General features: G+C 32.0%; 3 protein-coding genes and 1 pseudogene across 3 annotated transcripts; 1 reads left to right on the top strand and 3 right to left on the bottom strand.

Moving 5' to 3' along the window:
• The first annotated feature begins 3,917 nt into the window (after positions 1–3,917).
• On the top strand, positions 3,918–4,069 carry LOC120214033 (annotated as a pseudogene).
• A 5,811-nt stretch (positions 4,070–9,880) lies between these two features.
• On the bottom strand, positions 9,881–10,645 carry LOC120213329 (rubredoxin-like). The gene has a single exon (XM_039211513.1). The coding sequence runs from the start codon at positions 10,484–10,486 to the stop codon at positions 9,896–9,898; it is 591 nt and encodes a 196-aa protein (XP_039067444.1). The 5' UTR covers positions 10,487–10,645; the 3' UTR covers positions 9,881–9,895.
• Positions 10,646–12,716: 2,071 nt separating this feature from the next.
• Positions 12,717–15,218, bottom strand: LOC120213339 (guanosine deaminase-like). Its single transcript, XM_039211521.1, has 5 exons — positions 15,094–15,218; positions 14,654–14,713; positions 13,667–13,857; positions 13,116–13,220; positions 12,717–12,977 (listed from the first exon to the last, which is right to left on the bottom strand). Exons 1-5 carry the CDS (start codon positions 15,107–15,109, stop codon positions 12,789–12,791), a joined length of 561 nt encoding a protein of 186 aa, XP_039067452.1. The 5' UTR covers positions 15,110–15,218; the 3' UTR covers positions 12,717–12,788.
• A 2,742-nt stretch (positions 15,219–17,960) lies between these two features.
• On the bottom strand, positions 17,961–20,190 carry LOC120213348 (40S ribosomal protein S24-1-like). The gene is made up of 5 exons (XM_039211531.1): positions 20,021–20,190; positions 19,542–19,583; positions 19,266–19,436; positions 18,249–18,335; positions 17,961–18,135 (listed from the first exon to the last, which is right to left on the bottom strand). The coding sequence occupies exons 1-5, from the start codon at positions 20,090–20,092 to the stop codon at positions 18,103–18,105; spliced, it is 405 nt and encodes a 134-aa protein (XP_039067462.1). The 5' UTR covers positions 20,093–20,190; the 3' UTR covers positions 17,961–18,102.
• Between the last annotated feature and the right edge of the window lie 848 nt (positions 20,191–21,038).

Below are 21,038 nucleotides of genomic sequence, written 5' to 3'. Positions count from 1 at the left end.
AACATTATTGCAAAGCTATTTGCCTGCTTAAATGGATGCTTGGTTTCCCGTGGTAAACATTATTTGAACAATTTCATTAATTTTGTCGTTCATTCTCATGCACGATTCTGCAGGTTTCATTAATTTGTATGGGGAAATGGTACTTTTCATTTTTTTCTATTACATTTGAAGGGATTGAGTGTATCTTCATAATACATATTTGAACGTGCTGGCTATAATACTTGAGTTTGCAAAACATAATCTATACTCGTGATTTCCAAATTGGGATGGCAATGGTTCATGCTGTGAATTTGAGTATTGTAGATGCTTTGATTTGTTTGGTGGGTTTAGATCATATTTACATTCAATGTTATGCATCGGATGCGGATGTTTATGATTTGGGTCTATTTTATATTTACGGATGATAGATTTAAATTTAGATACTTATTATCCATATTCGATATACTTCGGTTGATTCGTTTCCTTCTCACGTGTGTTACATGTGAAGGAATATCACAATATGTATTTAGGATTTAAATGTATTGTCTCCTCTTAAACAATGTACTCTGTATCAACTTGTTTTTTTAAGGTTTTTTTCGGGACGGTAATCGAAAAATGTTACTAATGTTAAAAACACAAGCATATATTACATATTTAATTACTCGATTATTTAATGATTTCATTTTGATCACCCAACTACTTTTTTTCTCAAAATCATCACCAAGTATGTGGGGAAAAGAGAATTGTGTTTGATATGCAAAACTCCTTGCACTAGAATTTAGCTCTATGGTATTTCCGTATCAATTTAGTCTTGAAGTTGTTTAATTGTATCATCCTAAACCAAAAGCATTAAACCTTAAACCATAAACCCTAACTTAAAACCTTAAAAAATAATAAATATTTTAAATATTGACGATTAAATAACTTCAATGGTTAAATTGATGCGAAAATATCAAAGAGCAAAAATGATAAATTGGGTATACTAAGGGTAAAAGTAGCCCTTAAGTCAATTAAATATATACAATTAAATAAAAAAATGATGATGTTGATGTGTATCATAAGGTAATGTTACACTTGAAATCATTGAAAATTATCAAATCATCATTTTTATTTATTTTTTAACAGTGAGTAACCAAAATAGAAACAAAACATAAGTTAGGTATGATTTTAAGAAAGAGAATAGTTTAGTGACCAAGCAGAACCATAGAAATAATTGGGTGGTTAAATACGTAGTTTACCCAAATATATTTAACACGCTATTTCCAGATTTGGTTTTATTAAAAAAAAAGCACCGTTTTGGTGAGAAGAGTTGAGATAAAAAAATGGACCGAGAACATCTCTTTCGTGGAAATGAAAGAAAAAGAAGATCCCAATGAAGGGACGTGGAATTATTAGTCAGAAGCAGAAACTAGTTTCAAGTACACAGTCGTACTTTTACATTCACATCCAAATTTCGAGTAATATAGTATACATCTTCACTACATGGTATTCACATATCGATGCAGATGTTTTAAAGGTAAATACAATAATGTTGGATCTTAGTTGACAAAATTTTCCTTTTTAAAATATTTACCAGAAATTTCGTTCTCATTTTCCCTAACAAAGTCCGTTTTGTTAGCATTAAAAATGGCGCTAAATTTAGAAAAATTCTCTAAGAGATTAACATAATGGGAAATAGACAAACCAATGCTTTCCACATCGAAGGCGAGACGAAGAGGAAGGGTTCTCGACCGAGGAACGGAATGGCAAATGCAGGGATGAAGAAGATGATGACGATGGTAGTAATGGTGATGAGCGCGATGGGGCATCGGTATTCGGGGAGGACTCAGTTGCTTGCATGAGGGACTGCAATGATTCATGTGGTTCGGGATTTTTGTGCAATGTGAAGTGCGAATGGAAGTGCATTAAATCTGCTAGTGTTGCCTCCTATGCCCCCATATACGCGGACGCTAGTACTCTTTCCCAGGTATTATTTATTTATAGGCGCAACGCTCTAAAACATCTGATAAAATTATCATTTTATTTTTTAATATTTTAATCTTCAATATTTTATTTTAGGGTAAAATGATTCTTAGTTGGATGGAGATTATTAATTAATTATTGGTCAAAATTTATCGTTGATGTGACAAGTCTTACGTATCCAAAGTGATGACATAACATTACGTGTACATAAGTGATCATATGTGACAAGACGAAGCTATACAGAGAGTGGGAGAGACTCTAATCCCTCCCAAAATTTTTAGTTTAATAGCATTTTAGGTTCTTATTAATTTAAATTTAACTAAAAATAGATTTTTGTTCCCTTCCAAATTTTTAGATTAAATAAATAATAAGTCCTTACTATTTTGGACTTGTGTACCTTGCCCCTCCTAATATTTAATCATGGCTCCATTCTTGTGTGTATTTAAGTGATGACGTGACACATACTACATATATATAAATGATGATATTACTCATGTCATGTGTGTATAAGTTTTTATATGATGCATCTTGTGCTATCACTTTGGACACATATGACTTGTTCCATCAGCGACATGCTTTGATCGTTACTCAACTAATAGTTTTCATCCAACCACGAAACATTTTATCCAAAAATAAAGTGTTAGGGACCAAGCTTTAATTAAAAATAGGAATCAAAATGATTATTTTTTAAATATTAGGGATGGATTTTGATATTATACCTTATTTGTATATTATCATTTCTGGGTAATTTCAAACTTTTTAGTGGTATGAACGAATGTTTTTAAAGTTATCACACGTTTTATTTATTTATATTTTGAAATATATATGAAAATGCAACATTTGGACGCAGGTTCTTCGCCTTCACCTTCTCCACAGCCTGATGGATTAGGAAAGATGAGAAAGCTTATCATGGATTAATTGCAAATAAGTTTGTAACTTATTAGCATACATAAAAGTTCAATATACTATTATTGTTTACATATGTGAAAAAGATCATCCCCATGAATTCTCCTTTAAAATAACCATTATTATTATTTTTTTCATAGTGGGGACAATACAACAAAACCAATAGCTTTCCAACGTTGAAGGCGAATCAAAAAGAAGAAGAGAAGAATGACGAATGCAGGGAGGAAGATGATTATGATAGTAATGGTGATAATCATTTTGGGGGCATGAGGCAGTTGTGAGTGCAGCCGATTGTATGAAGGACTGCAACGATTCGTGTGGTTCAGGTTGGTGTCACATCAAGTGTGAATGGAAGTGCATAAGATCTCCGCTGGTAGCTTCTTTGGACCCTTCGACTCTAAAAGTGCTGCCACTCTTCGTCGAGGTATATTTGTTTATATATAGAGATTATCGATTCTGGGTAATATGTACGAACAAAATTTACGAATTTACAAAGTGATGCAGGTTCTTTTTCTTCTCCTTTGCCTTCGCCTTCTCCTTTTGGACAGCCTGATGAATCAGGAAAGAAGGGAACGAACACCATCAATTAATTGAAATAAGCTTGTAATTTCGTATGTGTAAAAGCTTATACAATATTAACTCTTGTGGCTCTGGGCTTTGGTGTAATGTCAAGTGCAGATGGAAGTGCATTAGATATACTGGTGCTATTTTCTTTACCCCCTTAAACAATAAGAAAGTTGCCATTGTTACCCCATGTATATTTATTTATATCGGAAAAATAAACAAAAATGATATCTTATGCGCCACTGATAGTAGTAAAAAAAATGTGTTTTACACAATTTTAAGGAATGTTTTGTGCCCATCGTATACATTTTTCATAGTAAGTTACATCGTTGCATTGCTTTTGCATGTGATTGTCGTTGCATTTGTATTTCATCACATTGCATAGAAAACTCTGGATTTTTGCATTTTAATGGTTTTTATATCCTTTGCTGATGCTGTTGTAACATTTGTTGCATTAGATGGTAAATGTTTGATTTACAACCATTTCTGATTAGTGAGATAAAAAGAGAAGATGGGGTCGATGGGTGATCATTAAGGCCCATGGCTTTGGTTAGTGATTTCCATTGCACTTGGGAGAGTTGCTTACCTAAGGTCTCCCCAAGAGGGAGAGCCCACGTCATAATTTGTGGCAGTGGGGGCTGCGTTCGAACGGCCCTCGTCTGATGTTAGTTTAAACATTTTGCTTGTTCCGTCGTGTTCTTGACTTTGAAAAACCAAAGTAATCAATTTATAAACCGATCTGTTTAGCAAAAAACTAAACAAATTCCTGATGTTTCATGCGAAGAACCTTGTTTATTAAAAATGGTTTGCTGTTGAGAAACGTGTGGTGAGTTGCTTAGTGGAGAGAATTTTGCTTGTTCTGCTATGTTCATATATTTTGTAATAACAATATCCTCGGCACTGGAGCAGGGATTCGTTTACTCTAACTTGACCGCAATTCGAGCCATGAATCCATCTACAATACCAATCAACTGTTCATTTCAAACCCGACAAGATTACCAATGTTTTAGCAATTGTTTTCTTAAATTAAACACAGATAAAACCCCATTAATCAAGATGAAAAATAGGTCACTTCAGTGACATTTTTGGATAATAAAGTAAATAATAGTTTGATTTCAATTTTGTTATTCAGTGTACGTTGGGTTTTAATACAATTTTGAAGATATTTTGTACCATATAAGGTTTGAAGTTAATTGTGTGAGAAAATAATCTCAGTGACCAAAAATCCTAGATAATATACGATTTTGATCAACTTTTTTGGGATTTGTGAAAATGACCAACAAAATCGCAATGCGATCTCTAATTCGTATTGCGATCTCCACTATCGCAAATTCGCGTTGCATTTCGCGTTGCGATAGTCTACAGTTGTCGTTGCGATTTTCCAAATTCGTTGCGATAGTCTACAGTTGTTGTTGCGATAGTTTACAAATTCGTTGCGATTGTCTACAGTTGTCGTTGCGATTTTCCAAATTCGTTGCGAAAATTTGTTGTGATAGTTAAAAAAAAAATTGTTTCTTAATAATTTTCTCTAAAAAGAACGTGTCGAAGACACGTATTACCACGACCACGACCCGAGACGAGACGAGACGGCGGCGGCGGCGTGCGCGAGAGTCCCCCTTGTTCTCTTCCACTCAACAAGGAAGTGGGAAATTCAAGCCTTAAATACCATTCCCAATAGTGTTTCCAATACTATGTGGGATTGAGCATTACCAACACCATAAAATCTTAGTTCCCGACCACCACTTACTAATCAAAGAGACTGAAATATGAATGAACTGTTAAACTGCATACATAAGCATCTGTTTTAGTGCTTCCTTGACTATGTAATGAGCATGCATTTCTTTGATATATGTGTATTTTTCTAAATCTCTGCATAGGAAAATGCTAATAGAATATAGTAAATAAGTACAGGCAGTTGTTTTCTCCTCGAAACATTTCTATTCAGTTAATATTATGGTAGCGGAACATGTGAAAGTATTAGATAATCTTACTTGATCGGTGGTTTTAATGCGTCTTATGATGGTTATCCATGAGTATCAAGAGTAACTTATTGGAAATTAATCGCTAAAATGATTGGTTCAAGGGCTTGATTTGCGGTGTCGTCTTTTATTGATTGAGTTAGCAATAGTTGTCTATGTTCATTCTCCACTGTTTTTGAAAGTCAAGTTAGGGAAGTAGCAGTGAATTAGATATGACTCATGCCTTTCAAGTGATAATGGAAAGCGATCTCAAATCTGTGGTCTGGTATATATCTTTCTTCTTCTTTAATCGAATGAATCTGAAATAATCAAACGGTTTTGATATGTGGTCGGGAACTAAGATTTTATGGTGTTGGTAATGCTCAATCTCACATAGTATTGGAAACACTATTGGGAATGGTATTTAAGGCTTGAATTTCCCACTTCCTTGTTGAGTGGAAGAAAACAAGGGGGACTCTCGCGCGTCGCTGCCGCCTCGTCTCGAGTCGTGGTCGTGGTAATACATGTCTTCGACACGTACGCGCGGATACTATCTTTTTAGAGAAAATTATTAAGAAACAAAATCTTTTTTTTACTATCGCAACGAATTTGGAAAATCGCAACGACAACTGTAGACTGTCGCAACGAATTTGGAAACTATCGCAACGACAACTTAGACTATCGCAATGCGATTTTCAACTATCGCAACGCGAATTTGCGATAGTGGAGATCGCAATGCGAATTAGAGATCGCATTGCGATTTTGTTGGTCATTTTCACAAATCAAAAAAAAATTGGTCAAAATCGTATATTATCTGAGATTTTTAGTCACTGAGACTATTTTCTCTAATTGTGTCCCTTCTCCTATCCCTACTCTAATTTTTTGAAGCGTATTTACCTTAATAAATTTCTTTAAATGTTGTTTGTTTTAATTTTAAAAGTTTGCTTTTTTTTTTTTTTTGCTTATATTAAGTTATAACTTACATTTTAAAATTTATTTTAAATTTCAATTATATAAAAAATAAAAAGCAATAACACTAAATAATAAATAGAAAAATCAAATCAAGTAATTATAACATTTTATAATTTATAATATACAGATTAAAAAGTCAATACTAACATGGTCAGTTCAAGTGATAAGCAACTTGATATCAAAGCAACTTGATATCAAAGCAAAGTTTCGAGTTTGAGTCATTGTGTATGCAGAAAATCTCTGCTGGGAGACTCATCCACCAAAGTCAAATGTGTGATGCAAGTCGGTCCGATTAGTTAAGGTAAAACTTTGAAACTGGGAGAACAACCAAAAAAATTAAAAAAAATCAATAATTAAAATTAAAATATTAAATATAATGATATTTTTTTTGGCATTTATATGTTTACACAAGATAAAATATATATTTTTTATTATTATAATCACGAAGAGTAAAAGTGTAAGACTTTATTTTATTTTATAATTTAATTTGGGTAAATTACGTCATTTTTCGTTGAGTTATACTCTTTCTCATATTTTACTCAATGTATTTTCAATTTTTTAAATTTACTCACTAAACTTTCGATGTTTTGAACACTTAAATTATTTTATTGTTATTTATGTATGACATGACATTTTCTTATTATTATTTAATATAAAATAAAAATAAGGTGGTCGGATGCTACCGTCAGCCACCGTCGACCGTCGTAGATGGTGGTTGTTCTGTCCAAATTTCATGGGTCACTTTGCCTCGACAACTTAAATCCGAATCCGACCTCCATTTTCTCACCACACTTCCTCTGGACATTCCCACTCTCCTGTCAGCCTGGAACGATCTTGTCCCTCATTCGTGCATATGGACTCTTATCCTAGGAGTCATAGTGTGGTCAATCTGGAAATTTAAAAACTCTGGTTTTCCAGAATGGCCCTCATGAAAGATTTTTATTGCCAATCAACACAAATGCTAGGTGGGTTAACTTCATTGTTCATCATTAATTGAGTGCATACATTTGAATCTATTTAGGGAATATCTGTTGGTTTTACATCCTCATCTATTGTCCTTCACAGTGATGGAATGAATGGATTTCTTTGGTTATCCGAAATGAATGGTTGGCACCGTGTAGTTTCGTCCCCTGTCATGGGGTTGCCAGATATAGAAGTTAGCCAAGTTTTGTAAGTCTTCCATGGTTCTATACCTTTTTTTTTTCTCGAAAGCTCCTAGAATCCTAGTGATCCTAATTATTCATTTCATGATTTTCACAGGAATATTACGTATCTTAATCCTTCAGATCATAAACACATTCCAAGGCCTCCACAGGGTGTTGTGCTACCTAAAAAGGTATATAATTGTTGACATAGGCATTGCTTTAAATTTATTAGGTTGATAAGGGAACTCAAGGATGCATAAGATTACCATTTACCTTTCTTCCTTAATCCTTTCTTTTATCCTGAGAAACATTACAGAAGCATTGTGGATCCGTCACCCAAGTTTAATTTTAAACACATACATGTCACGCTTGCAGGTTCTGCACCATTGGACATTAAACCTTTTCTTTCCTTTGGCATGAAGACAATGGTGGTCGGCGCCAGCTAGCCAGAGAGAGGTGAGAATGCATTATCTTAGTTTCATGGAATATACAAGATCTTAGAGATCTTATGTATATGTTTTCTGTTCAGAATGTCCTCAGAATTTATTCAAATGCTTTCAAAACTGCCAGTGGTTACCATGATATTCATTGTTGAATTTGTTTGACAGGGCACTAGTACCTGGTGCAGCAATTGGGCCTCAGCTAGGAGAGGCAGCTCATCGTCTTGTTAAGAGTACTCTTAATGTAAAATTGAACAGGTCAACCTCTTCGTCAACAGAGCAACCACCATCTTTTAATATCTCAAGCAACTACTGCAGCATTAGACCAAGGCCTGCAGGACCACCAGATTATGAAAGGGGCTTTCTTGATGACCCAAATTACTATTATTGCAGCCAGCCACGCCCAGCCGGACCATCAAGTTATGGAAGGGGATATGGAAATGGTACAAATTATTATGGCCAATACAATCATCCACAAGGGATATTGGGAAACCCAAGACATCCATCGCCAAACGGTATGCAAATCAGAAACAACTTCAGGTCACAAGATAGATTACAGAATGAGGAACAATATTATGATTTGAGGGCCGGAATGTCTGCTTTGACATTCGAGGGAAGTAGCAGAGGAGTGCACATAAGGTGTCTTCGAAGATGCCAAATTCTGGATACTCGCAGAATTTAGATCTCTGGTCTGAGAACACTGGTACTCCTCCCACACCACCCAACACGCGGATCAGTAAACCAGTGAGTGTAAACAATACCAGGAAACAGGAAAATACATCGAGCGGAGCTTATGAGAAGCAGAAAAAGAAGGTTTATCAGATTAAGTCTCGTCCACGGGGAGTGACTGCTCCAGTTAACCAGCAGTGATCACTATATCGGCTGGACTTGTTGCCTGTTTCTTTGACACAGGCATGTATGATTTTATCAATGAACTTTTCATGTGAGCAACATTCGGTCATATGGCCGAAGCAATGTTGCTGTAATGCTCATTTTCAAAATCAAATGGATATTGACAGGTGGTTTAGGTGATTAATCTTAGAATCGAACCTTAAGAAGAGTCGGAGCCTGTAGTTGCATCAGAGTTCAAAGGATCATGTATTTGAAGCTTAAACTATAGGTTTCTCAGAACACCATAATTGTTTGTGTGACATCCAAAACTAGGACTTGTGTTGATACCAGGAGGACGTCTGTTGTAAGCTGCGTAAGCTTTTTCTTCTATATAGTTGGGTAGAAGTTGTACAACCATAGAATGTCGATCTCGAGCGATACAGGCTGTTATTATTCTCAGTAGGAGTTGTAACCGGCAAAGCCGCCAGTAGAGAAAATGTAGTTGTTAACATGTTCTTGACTTCAAGGTCATTTCTTGTATGAAAAAGCTGAATTTTATGTCATTATACATATGTAAATGACAGCCTATATTTGGAACTTTATTTTGCCCTGTTAATAGTTCTTCTGATTTGCTGTCTCCTTAGTAGCATGCTATAATATAATCTTTTCTTTGAAGTCTTGTGCATATTAACCCAAAGTCTCATGCCAGAGCCAATGATTAGTACTTAAAAATCTGGGTAATTTTTATTTAAGCCATTTAATTCGTCTTTTGTTTCATCAAATAATATCATTAAATTTTAGTAATTAACTAATTAAATTAGTTATATAAACTTTGATATGCAATTCTCATAGATAAAATGTAATATGAAATATAAAACTTACAATTTGATTTGAATATAATATATAAATTTTAATTTTGTATAATTATATTTTATTTTAATTTAATTCTCACAACCAGTAAAAATCATTTTTAAAATTACTATATCAATGACCCTACAGTTTCAAAAATTTAGCAAAATTGAACAAAAAATTTAAAGAAACATGTTTTTTATTTTATTTTTGGGGGAGTTAATGGATAAATTTTCCTATTTGCAAAAGTTTCCACACAAACAAAGAAGAATTACACATTATTCGATACCTATTGCAAAAAGTAGCCACTCAAGAAGAGCACGAAGAAGAAGAACAAAGTTCCATAAATCAAGAGAGCTTTCTGGCCAGAGGTAAGAGTATTGCCCCCCAAACCATACTGCTGATTCTGAGCAAAACCAGCAATCTCAACACTCTTACTCTGGAAGAAAGATTTGGCAGCCCCACAAGTAGGGCACCTCCAATCATCCGGTAACTTATCAAACTGATACCCCGGCGGTATGGGATACGAAGGATCACCCACCGCTTCATCATACTTGAACCCACATGATCTGCACTCGTATATCCCCGTGTTCAGCACTGCAAACTTCTCCTCTAACCTCCGTTTATCGAACTTTTCTTCTTCACCACTCGGTTCTTGCGATTGGTTTTCTGAGTTTGAAGCTGGCGTTTCTTGGCTGTCTTCTTTTGAGACATCAATGGAATGAATGATGAAATGGTGGGGGTGTTGGTTTCTTTGGGGTTTGATGTTTGTTTTGGGGAGTTTGTGGGAGAGGTGAAAGAGGTGAGGATTTTTTGGCTTTGGGTTAGGTTGTGTTAAGTGGTGAAAAGAAAAACTGAGCCTTGTGGTTGCAGATGCCATTTCAATGGAGTTCGTTTCTGATTTGGATTTTTTCTGTTGTTGTTGTTGTTAAGTTTGTTTAATGATTTTTATGGGAGTGGGTGTAGGAGAAATGAAAGGGATCCATGGGAGGGGCACATGCTCTTGTCGTTTGAAAAAGAAATGAGTTCGGACAAGATGAGGGAAGTGTCTGTCTACCAGTAGAATGTAGTAGATTCTTGTAGTGCGCTAATTCCTTTTGTTTGATCTGGATAAACCTGGTTTGTGTTAGGTCCAAGTGTCCATTCCAATTTTATTGTCTCCTTATATGTAATATTTAGGATAAATTACATAAATAGTATTTTAGTTATACGATGTTGCTTTGTTAGATTTTTTTTATTATAAATTATAAAATAATTTTTCGATATTTATATGTTTTAAATTTATTATTTTTAATAAAAAAATGATAATAATCTGAGATGAACGATAATTTGTTAACTAGGATACAATAGAATTTGATTTTAAAATTTTTTTAGTTGTATTTTATAGATCATATCTATATTTATATTATATTATCGAACTTGTACTTGAAACATTATATTGTGAAGCCAATTCTTAAAAGTAACTATATTACTAGTAGGCATCATTAAAGTACAATTTTATTATATCTTAATCAACATCTTAACGTCCAACTCAAACGGACATCAATTTTTTAACAAAAAAAATGACGATTTTAAACATATAAATAATTGGGCGATCATTTTGTAACTTTTAATAATTGGTCAACACAAAAAACTAATTTATTTTACTGTCAAAACTATATTATAACTTTAATAGTCAACAGACTCAATACAACAACACCTTATAATCGGGAAATATTTGTATACTTTATCTTAATATTTAATATTATATTCATTAATTGATTAATCGACATTGAAGTATTATAGTAATTTATCATAAAATTAATTTTATTAATTTAATCTATTTCAACAAAACAACAACTTATAGTCGTGACTATTTGTATACTTTATCTTAATATTTATTGATTGATTGACATTGAAATATTATTATAATTTATCATAAATTAATTTTATTAATTTATTTTTATTTTATTCATATTTTTATAATTTAAATTTTTTATTTCATTAAATCAATTAATAACTAATATACATAAAATTATAATATTTTTTATTATAATAATAGATAATTTAATTTATATGTATTTATATGTTTAAATTTGAAGAGTGAAAGTATTTATTAGATCTTTCTAATATTAAATGGTTTAGTTAATATTTATACAATAAAAATATCAAATTCTTTATAGATTTCACATTTATTATTAAAAACTAACATTGTTTTTTATTTAAAATTTAAATCCAAACAAAATATTTCATTTGCTAAATAATAAAAGCTATAAAACTATAAAGTCTATTAAATAACAATTAATATTTTCTAAATAATAAGTGTTAAGTTTATAAAGAAATTTAAGTCTAAATAGTATGTTTACCACATGCTTATGTGATTTGAACACATGGGATAAACAGCCGTTACCAATATGCTTTACCATATTTGAGTAGTACAAACTAAAACAGGTATTACCCTATTTGATCCCCGTACCTAATGTGCCTCCAAATGTGGTTTCATTTATGTCTTTTGGGCCCTCAAGTGGGCGGCCATTTCCTTTTGGGACTAGACCACCACCATATGGGTGGTGGTTCGGCCATTGGCCTAACAGGTTCAACTTCAATCTCACTGGGTGGCTCCACCTAGGGTTGTAAACTAATAGAGTAGAATTTGAGGATTATTGAGCTTGACTTGATTTAAAGATTTGTGAGTTCAAAATTATTAAGTTTGACATAAATTTTGAAGTTCGACTCGAGCTCGAAAAAACTTGAACTCAAAACATTCTCAAACTTAACTAGATTGAAGCTCGAGCCTGACCCTTAAATACATAAAAATCTTATACACATCTATATAAATGCCAATGTTAAAATAATTTGATTTAAAAATTTTGAAAAAATATATATTATTTTGTCCAGTTACTCGAGCTTTTTGAGTTGGGTACCAATTAACTTTGGCACGTTAAGAATTCGACAACTCGAGTCTAGTTCAAGTTTAAGATCGAACTCGAGTCCATTCAAATCAAATGTTAACCAAACTTTAACCAAATCAAACTTAAATAATGTGTAACTTGTATCGTCTCATTTACAAAAAGTACAAATAATAACTTTGAAATCAAACAATGCATACTTCTTATTCAAAACTTTAAAAGAAAAAGGTCAGTTTTAGCATAAACTTGAAGATGTTTTTAGCTGTGAAAGATTTGAAAAGGAACTGTAAGAAATCAGTACAAGGTAAACTTTTCCTTAGTCTTCTCAAATACTTGTTCAGCAATCACAGCACCTGTGCCATCAGCTTGCTTGATCTCCAAGTTAGCCTTCTGGTAAAACCCAGTCCCTCTCAATGCATCAGCTATGAAATCATCAAACCCTATTGCTATGGCTGCCTCTGCTTTGGCTCCATAAACCAGCCTCTGTTCCAAAAAGCAAAAATAAAAGATTAAAGAGAGTTCCAACTCTGCAACGACCCCGTTCCTTTTTACCCTTAAAACAGCAGCCTCTTTAGCCTGACAAAAGATCATTTACGTTAAGAAATAGTTTTGGCGTCGCACCTTGATTCTCGATAGATGAATGGCACCGAAGCACATTGGGCAAGGCTCACAGGAAGCGTATATTTCACAGTCTGAGAGCTCAATCTGATTCAGCTTCTTGCATGCCTGACATAGGTTTCACCATTGATTACAATCGAGATCAATCAGTTGTGTATTCGCACGCATTTAGTAATTTTCATTTATTACCATCTAATCTTGAGGAACATATATGCAAAAATTATTAACTATTACATGACTCTTATAAATACAAAAACCTAATGATGATAAACTTTCACCAAATCGGAACACATTATGAGATGAGTATAAAAAGATGGGCAAACAAATCCCAGTAGAAATCACAGAATGATGCTAAACAACCCTGCATGTTAAAATGTATTTCTTCCAATGGTGCTCTCACATTTTCTTACAATCAACAAACGAAATCTAATCTTTTTAAAAGCGTTTCATGATCTCGGGGATTGAAACGTACAAACATTTAAAGTAAACATACGAATAAGATGAAGCAATTTGATTATTTTTTTTGTTTGTTTGTTATGTTCTTCTGATCTGACCTCTCGAATAGCGGTAACCTCTGCATGGGCAGTAGGGTCAGTGTTTTTCAAAACCATGTTGTGACAACTCACAACAACTTCATCGTTGTGAACTACGACCGCACCAAATGGCCCTCCATCTTTACATTCAACCCCTTTATATGCTTCTTCAATTGCTTGTGTTAAGAATTTGTGGTCTCTATTTTGTACAGCTGGTTGAACAATAAACAGAAAAAAATAGCATTTTTATATCCATCTAACAAACATCAAGCATGGAGGTCTTCCCAAGAAGTCTACATCGGCAATCAAGTATGTACGAATCATTATCACCTAGGTTGTCCGGACTCTTCGTTTTTCCTAAACCCATATCTAAGACATACAGATTTGCACTCAGCTTGAAGTCTGGGAACATATTGACACAGCAAATCCAAGCAATTTACTAGATCATCAATGATGAAAACCATCACTATGATCCCAAAACCGTGGCACTAATTAGAAACTACAATCAGATAACACTTAGGTTCATTGGAATCTTTGTTTTTCCTAAACCATGTCCATGTCTAACACCCACATGGACATGCACTCATCCTCGAGTCCGGGTAGGATAGATTAACACGACATATCTAAGCGACACACCAGATCATCAATCCTGATAGACATCACTATGATCAATAAGCTGTGACAAAACTAAAAATCTAACACTAGATAACGCCTACATTATCCGACTCTTCGTTTTTTCCTAAACCCGAGTCCTGACCCACCCACGAGTCCAGATCAACACAACATACCCAAGGAATATTCCAGACCATAACCATCAGTCTGATCTACAAACTGTGACACAGCTACAAAGTAAAAATCCAACCAGAATATTCATGGAAGTAAATCTCCATTACCAAACAAATGGTAAAATTCAACGGAATATTTCTATTGCTAGCTAGTAGCTACTATTAGGAGGCCAATTAATATTAGCTTTTTAACATTAAATCCTCCGAAAAAGTTGAAATTTACCTTCTTGATGACCAGGAAAAGCAGAAGCAACGGCAATTGTTCCTTCTTTAGCTTCCAACACTATTAGAAAAACAAAAGGGTGCAAAATAACCATTAATATCGTAACCAAATATTTACAAATAAGATTGAAAATTCAGACAAATATTAGTCTCAAATGTATGCATGAACCCTAAAAACTGGATTTTTTTTTCCTCACCAAATTGTGGGAAAAGTGAGTTCCTTTTTTTTCTTATTCCAGGCATTAACAAATTCAATTGATCTGTCCAATACTAAAACTAGAAATGCTAAGGCAAAGTGGGAAATTCAGTTAACCCAGATTCTGCTAAAGTAACACTGAAAATCCTCATGGAAGATCACAAAACAACAAAAAGAGAAAGAAAGATCTCAATGAAATATATAAAAAAAAAACAAAAACAAAAAACCCGGAAAGAAAAACATACCCTTTGTCCCTTCCATGGTGAAAAAGAAGAAGAAAATTAAGAACTTTGATTAATCAAAAGCAATTGGTAGTCAACGAAAACTGGGAAAAAGAGAAGAAGATAGAATGATAGAGAGATTGATACAAGAACAAGCAAGGCTTGTTCTCGTATTTATATAAACGCTTGGAGGAGAAAAAAAATATGAAAACTAAATTAAGTTGTAGAAAAACTTCGAACACATGCATATAATAATAATAATAATAAACTTTTATTTTGAGGTTGATTCAGTTCATTTGTTCTCCTTTTCAACGTCTTTTAAATAATTTATATTTTCTTAAAGGAGGCTTTTCTCAACCACCAACTTCATTTTAATTTTATTTTTTAAAAACGACTCATTATATTATTATTATTGATTATAATATAAATAATTACGTAAAATATATACTTTTTCTAAGTATTTAAGGTATATTTTGATCAAATTAAATATTTAAAATTATTTTTTATTAAAATAAGTACTTAAAATATAGATACCTAAAGAATCTATCTTTTTCATCTAAGTTTTAAAAAACTGACACGTTGAATTAATTAAAAAAAAAATTAGGTGTTTAGATGAAAAATATTTGAATATTTTAAGTACTTATCTTGATCAAGAAAATAATTTTAAATATTTATTTGAACTAAAATATAATAAATATTTAAATAAAAAAGTGTATACTTTGTATATTATTTATAATATAAATCTATTATTTTTAATTAATTTAATACCTATATTTATTAATTATATATGTAATATTTATTTATTTATTTTTATATTGCTTTTTAGAAGATTTCACTTTTCGAATAAAAAATATAAATATCAAATATGTAATATCTGAAAATATAAATATTAAATTGATAAAAAGAACACACGAGTATTTCATTTATAATAGTAACAAATTTAAGTACAAGAGCACAAATACCATATCTGCTAAAATTGTTCAAAAGGCGACGTTAATATTTAAACTGTTAAAAAATTAATATCTTATCCCCTATTAATTTAGATTTATTTAGATACGTATTACCATAAAATAACTTATTTGGATAGAAATTACAAAGTAAAGACACAATGATACTTATCCACGTTTTAAAAGTTTAGCCTTTAAATCTTAATTAAAGGTTAAGAATAAAAAAAAAATCCTGATTTTCTCTTCTTCTTTTTTCTTTGTGCCGTTATCGGGTTTTTTTCTTTTTATTTTTTATTAATAGTGACATCAATTTTAGTATTAATCGTTAGTATTTATTATTTCTTTTATATTTTATAATATTATATTTTTAGTACTTATTATTTTTAATGATTATATCTTAAACACGTTTTCCTTTACTTTTTTGTATATTTTTTATTATTTAATTGTTGTTTTTTATTTGTTCTTTTTAATGATTGAATTTAATATCGTTACGACTGATTAAGATGACATTTATTTGTCATTATGTTAATCTTTCCTCCATTGAAACCTTTAATTAGATTTAGAAATACGATTTACGTTCGTAGATAATTTTATCATGTCGCTCGACTCTAATTTGTAGTTTGTTCATGGTCTTTCAATAGCTTAATTTTCTTTTGTGATTCGTTTGTCGATGCGGTCATATTTGTTCCTATATATCTTTTATTTGTATTTTTCATTAGGTTATTTAATTTTTTCCTTGTATGGTCTTGTATGATTTAAGTCGCTAATTTTTTGTGTTAATAATTATAGAAAAATATCATTATTACATGTTTAGTTTAAATTGTATTTAAATACCTTTAATTGTAATTTGAATATTTTTTATTTTAAATAAAAGGTATAATTTAAAAATAAGTCTCCAAATTATACTCAAAATTAAATTTTAGGACCTAAAAAATATTTCATTAAAAATAGATGTCTAATGTTTTTTCTATTATACTTTTAGGTACCTACTATTAAAAAAAACCTTTAAGTGACGTGTGCCACGTTTAGATTTTTTTGCAAAAATATTTTTTAAATAATATTTTATTTTTTAAAAATAAAAAATATAAATGTGATATATGTCACTTAATGATATTTTTTATGCAATAGACATATAAAAGAATAACAGAGAAAACATTAGACACATATTTTAAACTCAAAAAATTTCAAACATCAAAAATTTATTTTAAATATAATTTAATTGCTTATTTTTGCATTAAGTGTTGATAAAAATATGTCTGTTAAAAAATAGCTTTTTAAAAGAATGAACATGCCACATTTACACTTTATTTACAAAATATTATTTTTCTATTTCAAAATAAATCAAACTCTTTTCTCGAGAAAAAAATACAAAGGGATGAATATGAGTCGGGTTAGGTTTTGATCAATCTGATCTAACCTAAAAATTATACACCCACTACTTCATCCGAACCCAGAATTTTATACCTTCCACCCAATCCGACTAGTAGTTTGCCGACCTAAAATAACATATTTATAAACAAATATTATTTTTTAATAAAAAATAAAATATACAGAAAACTTATTATAATTATACCCAAATATATAAAGTAAAATTATATTTTTTAGTCAATTCAAATATTTCTCACCCTAAACCCATACTTGACCCAAACTCAAATTTTCTTTTAATTTAAAAATGCCGACTAGATGGAATCGAGTCAGAACCCATCAAATAAGGTCCCATGCGCAAGCACATTCCTAGTGATAAACAGTTTGCTTCGAAATAATTTCATATCGAAGATTGTTCTTTGCTTCCACGAAACTTGCTCTAAAATTCGACAAGATCCAATCCAAAGTGACAACGGAACACCCAGATTCGTTGAATTTGAATAAATGATTTTCGCACCGACATATAGAGTACGGAAATAAAATTCCTACCAAATTCTACTCTGCAAGACCAAAATACAGCACCAAAATCCAATTCCATTAAACAAAAAGGAACACATGTTCAATAACACCTAAATAGTTGAGACTAGTAAACAACAGCTGTTGGAAAACATTGCCACCCAGAAACACAGATTTCATATCTTTTCCTTCACCCCTTTTAACCTCACTTCTTCTTTGCTGCTTCACTGGCCTTGGTCTATATATTAAACAAGCAAAATAGTGGGAAAATAAGAGTCATCGGTCATGAATGGTTCGAAAGAGAAAGCGGTTATAGCAACAAGAAGAAAAAAAAGAAACGATTAATCTTACCTTCTTTACTCCACGGATCTTCTTTGCCCTGTTCTTCCTTTCCTTCATTTGCTTCCTTGATTTCTCCACCTTGGTATCCAATCCATTCTGAAATAACAACACAAAGTAATTAGCATGTTGTATCATACCTCATGCCCCTTAAAAGCAAAGGGGTCAAATGAAATTCATGACCAACAATGAGAAGACAAAAACAGGTTGGTTAACTGAAAGAAAAGGAATGCTAGAAATATCAAGAGGATAAATAACATTACTTTTAAGTTAACACAACCTATTTCTGACCTCAAACAACTTGGCAGAAAATTGAAGCACTGGTTCAATGCATTGCATAACTATGTTCACTGAAGTGTGAGTATCCATGTCTTAATATATGTCAGATAAAAGTAAATTCAGAAGGTCATATCTTCGTATCCATGACTTAATATATGTCCGATATAGATGACAATCATATTCAAGGGTAATTAAAGAAAAATGAAAAGTTGCATACTATGTTATAGGGTGATTTATATGCGGGATCACTGAAAATCAACTTTCATAAAAGTTGTAATCCTTTAATTCTGTTCAATCATATCAATGAACTTCTATTATTAAGAAATCAGATCACCCCTGCTGACTATATTTATATAAAAGCAGTCTTAGCATGCATACGTGACATTTGCAGAACATAGCCAACATTGGGATTTCATGACCTAATTAAAGTTGACGCACATTAAGTGACCTAAAATGTGAATTTACTGTACATGTTTTCTTCATCAATAAGCAGTTGCAAGCACCAATTATAACAAAGGCTCTACTTCTAAATCCAACTTGTAAGGCTTAAAAGACAAATTTGTTTCCATGTTCACTAGCGTCACCATAAGAAGATGTTTAATCAACTAGGACTCGAGCAGTACTTAAGCATGAAAGCAAACACCGCAAACAAACATATGTCAAGAAATAAGACTTCAACATACCAGTAATGAAACAATCACGCTACTAACAAAATCCAGAGAAAACGAAAAGAAAAGAATTGGAAATTACCCTGATCAGCCTGTATTTGGGCTCATACTTCTTCGCATTCTCGACAGAATCATATATCAAACCAAATCCAGTAGATTTTCCACCTCCAAAATGAGTTCTGAACTTGAACACAAAGATCGAATTTGGGTCCTTCACCTCATACATTCTGCCAAGCTTCTCTTTCAGCTCAGCCTAACAAAACATGATAAACAAATCAGAAACACATTAACACAAGCAGTCTAAACTTATGCAGTTAAGATAATACAACAGTGTTATTGAGAAACATTGCACATTTACCTTGGAAACATTGGGCCTCCCAGGATGCAAAACATCGATGATCTACAAAAATTAAAAAAGAAAAACAAGTAAATAACAAGTTCCATTTTCCAAGTAAACAATTAAGTTGTACAAATAAAGCTCATTTTAATTTTAAGTTTCCCGAACAATTCATCTTCACCAATGTTGAGCGCTTCATACTTCGTAAGCAAAAAGGTCTATTATTCTCAAATGGCAAATCAAGGTAAGTCCTAAAATAAGCATCATATAAGTAAACTTACAAAAATCCAACTCTATTTCTATAAACTAACAAAAAATAAACACTTATTTTCTCTATTTTCTTTCTTTGACCGATCTATGACTCAAACTGAACCCTGCCAAAAGTATGCATTGGGGAAAAAAATCAAACAAAACGAAAAAATACACTGCAAGACTTAAATTAACGCTGGCACATGTTTGGTTAACGAGAAAATGAGCCAAAAAATGGAAATGGAGCTTACAAATTGTTTCCTGGAAAGCAACCTGTTCGTCATGAACTTCCTTGTCCTAATGGTCACTGCCTTGTCCGCCATGTTTAAGTTAAAAGAATTTTTTTTTCTTTTTTGGTTTTGACGCAGTGTAATCACCACAGGATTACAAACAGCAGCTGCAGCTCAAAGGAAGATAGTGACCCTTAAGAAAAATCAAGGTTTTATAGGGTTGCCAACGGGATCGGGTTCAAAGCCGATTAGGGTTTATTTTAGGTTTTGAATTGGGCTGAAATTTTTAACATTAATTTTGCTATCCGTAATAAGGCCCGTTAGCCTTGCTTTTTTATTTATTTTTTAAATAAACGGTTAAATTTACCTTTTTATTAACCTTTACTTCTTTTTTTAGTTTCACTCTTTAACGTTTTTTCTTTCGCAGTATCACCCTGTTATTTAACTATCAATTTTTTTCTCAAAAAAAAATACAATTTTGATGAGAAATTATACAATCAATAGTCAATTAACTGTCATTTTTTTATTAATGTGGCGTGATAATTATTTTTGAAATAAAACTAAGTTTTTATTAAATAAAAAGTAAGGTAAAATAAAGATGCGAGGGCAATAAATGAAATAAGACGTATCGTGAGATATTTAAGTCTAATTCATTTCTCGATTTTTGTTCTTAAGGATATGAGATATCTTATTCGAAAAGCATGTGAGTAATTTTATAAAATAGTATTTTATTTTTTTATTTTTCTAATTAAATTATTAATAAAATTAACATTTATAAATTGTTGTTTTAAATACAATATAAGACTTTTATGTATTTACGACTCATATTTGAACTTGGTTTGAGCTTGAAACAAACCCTTGAGCTTCATTTATAACCAAATTCGTAAGCTCACGGGCTAAGTCTAAGAATGTTTCAAATTCAAGTTTTTTCAATTATCCCAAGTTTTTAAACTCACGAGCTTTCAAGTCGAGCTCGACTTTAAACTTTGGAATCGAGTCAAGCTCCACAGTACTCGAGCTCGATTCGACTCGTTTACAA

Source organism: Hibiscus syriacus, unplaced genomic scaffold, assembly GCF_006381635.1.
Source record: "Hibiscus syriacus cultivar Baekdansim isolate YM2019G1 unplaced genomic scaffold, ASM638163v2 tig00000738_pilon, whole genome shotgun sequence".
Taxonomy (NCBI): Eukaryota; Viridiplantae; Streptophyta; class Magnoliopsida; order Malvales; family Malvaceae; genus Hibiscus; species Hibiscus syriacus.
This window is presented reverse-complemented; position numbering and strand designations above follow the sequence as displayed.